Here is a 1,055-nt window from a genome sequence, read left to right as displayed (position 1 = left end):
AGGGGGAGGGGAGGAACTGGAGGGGGAGGCAGTCAGCTCCTGGAGGCTGAGCCTGCGTAGCTTGCCCTGTGGGTGAACTTCCTGTCACACGAACTTCAGCTGCAGGGTCTGCCCTCTGGGCCCAGAGGAAAGGGGGGGCGGAGGGGGGCGCTGAGGAAGAGGCTGCAGCCCTGAGGAGCGGCCTCTCGGACTGCCCACCCCCGGCACGAGGACAAGGGAGGGGAAGGGGGCTGGCCCTGCCCTGCTGGGGACCCCTGTGACAAGGTGGGTGCCCCCCCCCACGGCTGCCCCTGCCCCAGGCCGCTGCCGGGCCCTGGGCAACGGGTGGCTTACCGCTCCACAGTCTCACAGAACAGCACGATGACCTCCTGCTGCACGTAGTACTCCCGGGGCGACTTCACTGGCACCATGGCTGAGACGTAGCTGCACCACAGGGAGAGTGAGCGAGGGCTGAATCTCATCGCCACCCACGTCTGTGCCGCGTAAACGCACAGCCGCCAGCGTGACCCCCGTCGGGGCAGAGCTGCTCCGGGTCAGGCCCCTTCCAGCGCCTCCTCGGCCCCGCCTGCTCTCTCGGCCCTGCCCGTCCTGAGCTGCTGAGCTGTCACTGCTCACCTGCTCACCTCCAGCATCGCTGCCTGGCCAGCTCTGACCAGTGAGCAAGGGGAGGGAGGGAAGGAGGGAGAGGAGGAGGGAGGGAAGGAGGGAGGGCGGAGGACACAGGCAGGCAAACGCCCTAAGCACCGGCCATCTGGGCGCCAGGGGAGCCACGGCAGGTGGGACGGGCTGAGAAGGTAGGAAAAGGTGATGGCCCTCCCCCCACTGCCCGGATGAGACCATTCTTCCTCCCTGAGTGGCTGCCTCTCACTGCCGGTGGTTATGAAGCTTGTTTGGGAAAAGCAGGGAGGAAGGGAACAAATCTCTCCCTCTTCCTGGAGAGGAGGCCTTTAGAGCCGGCGGGTTTCCTTCGAGACGGACAGCTCCTAGCAACGATGCTGTTTTTGTTGGCCAGGACCACCGTGGCGTGAGCGCCCAGGGCTGCTCTCCCTGGCCCA

The 1,055-nt window shown here is 66.4% G+C and overlaps 1 protein-coding gene across 1 annotated transcript in view; it reads right to left on the bottom strand.

Moving 5' to 3' along the window:
• Positions 1-1,055, bottom strand: part of ZFYVE28 (zinc finger, FYVE domain containing 28) — a 36,879-nt gene that overhangs the window by 33,185 nt on the left and 2,639 nt on the right. The window contains exon 4 of the mRNA XM_015561571.1: positions 334-423. Coding sequence (XP_015417057.1) covers positions 334-423 — 90 coding nt within the window. The remainder of the gene's footprint in view (positions 1-333; positions 424-1,055) is intronic.

Source organism: Myotis davidii, unplaced genomic scaffold (assembly GCF_000327345.1).
Source record: "Myotis davidii unplaced genomic scaffold, ASM32734v1 scaffold937, whole genome shotgun sequence".
Lineage (NCBI taxonomy): Eukaryota > Metazoa > Chordata > Mammalia > Chiroptera > Vespertilionidae > Myotis > Myotis davidii.
Note: the sequence above shows the minus strand (reverse complement) of the source record. Positions and strands in the feature narration are given on the sequence as shown.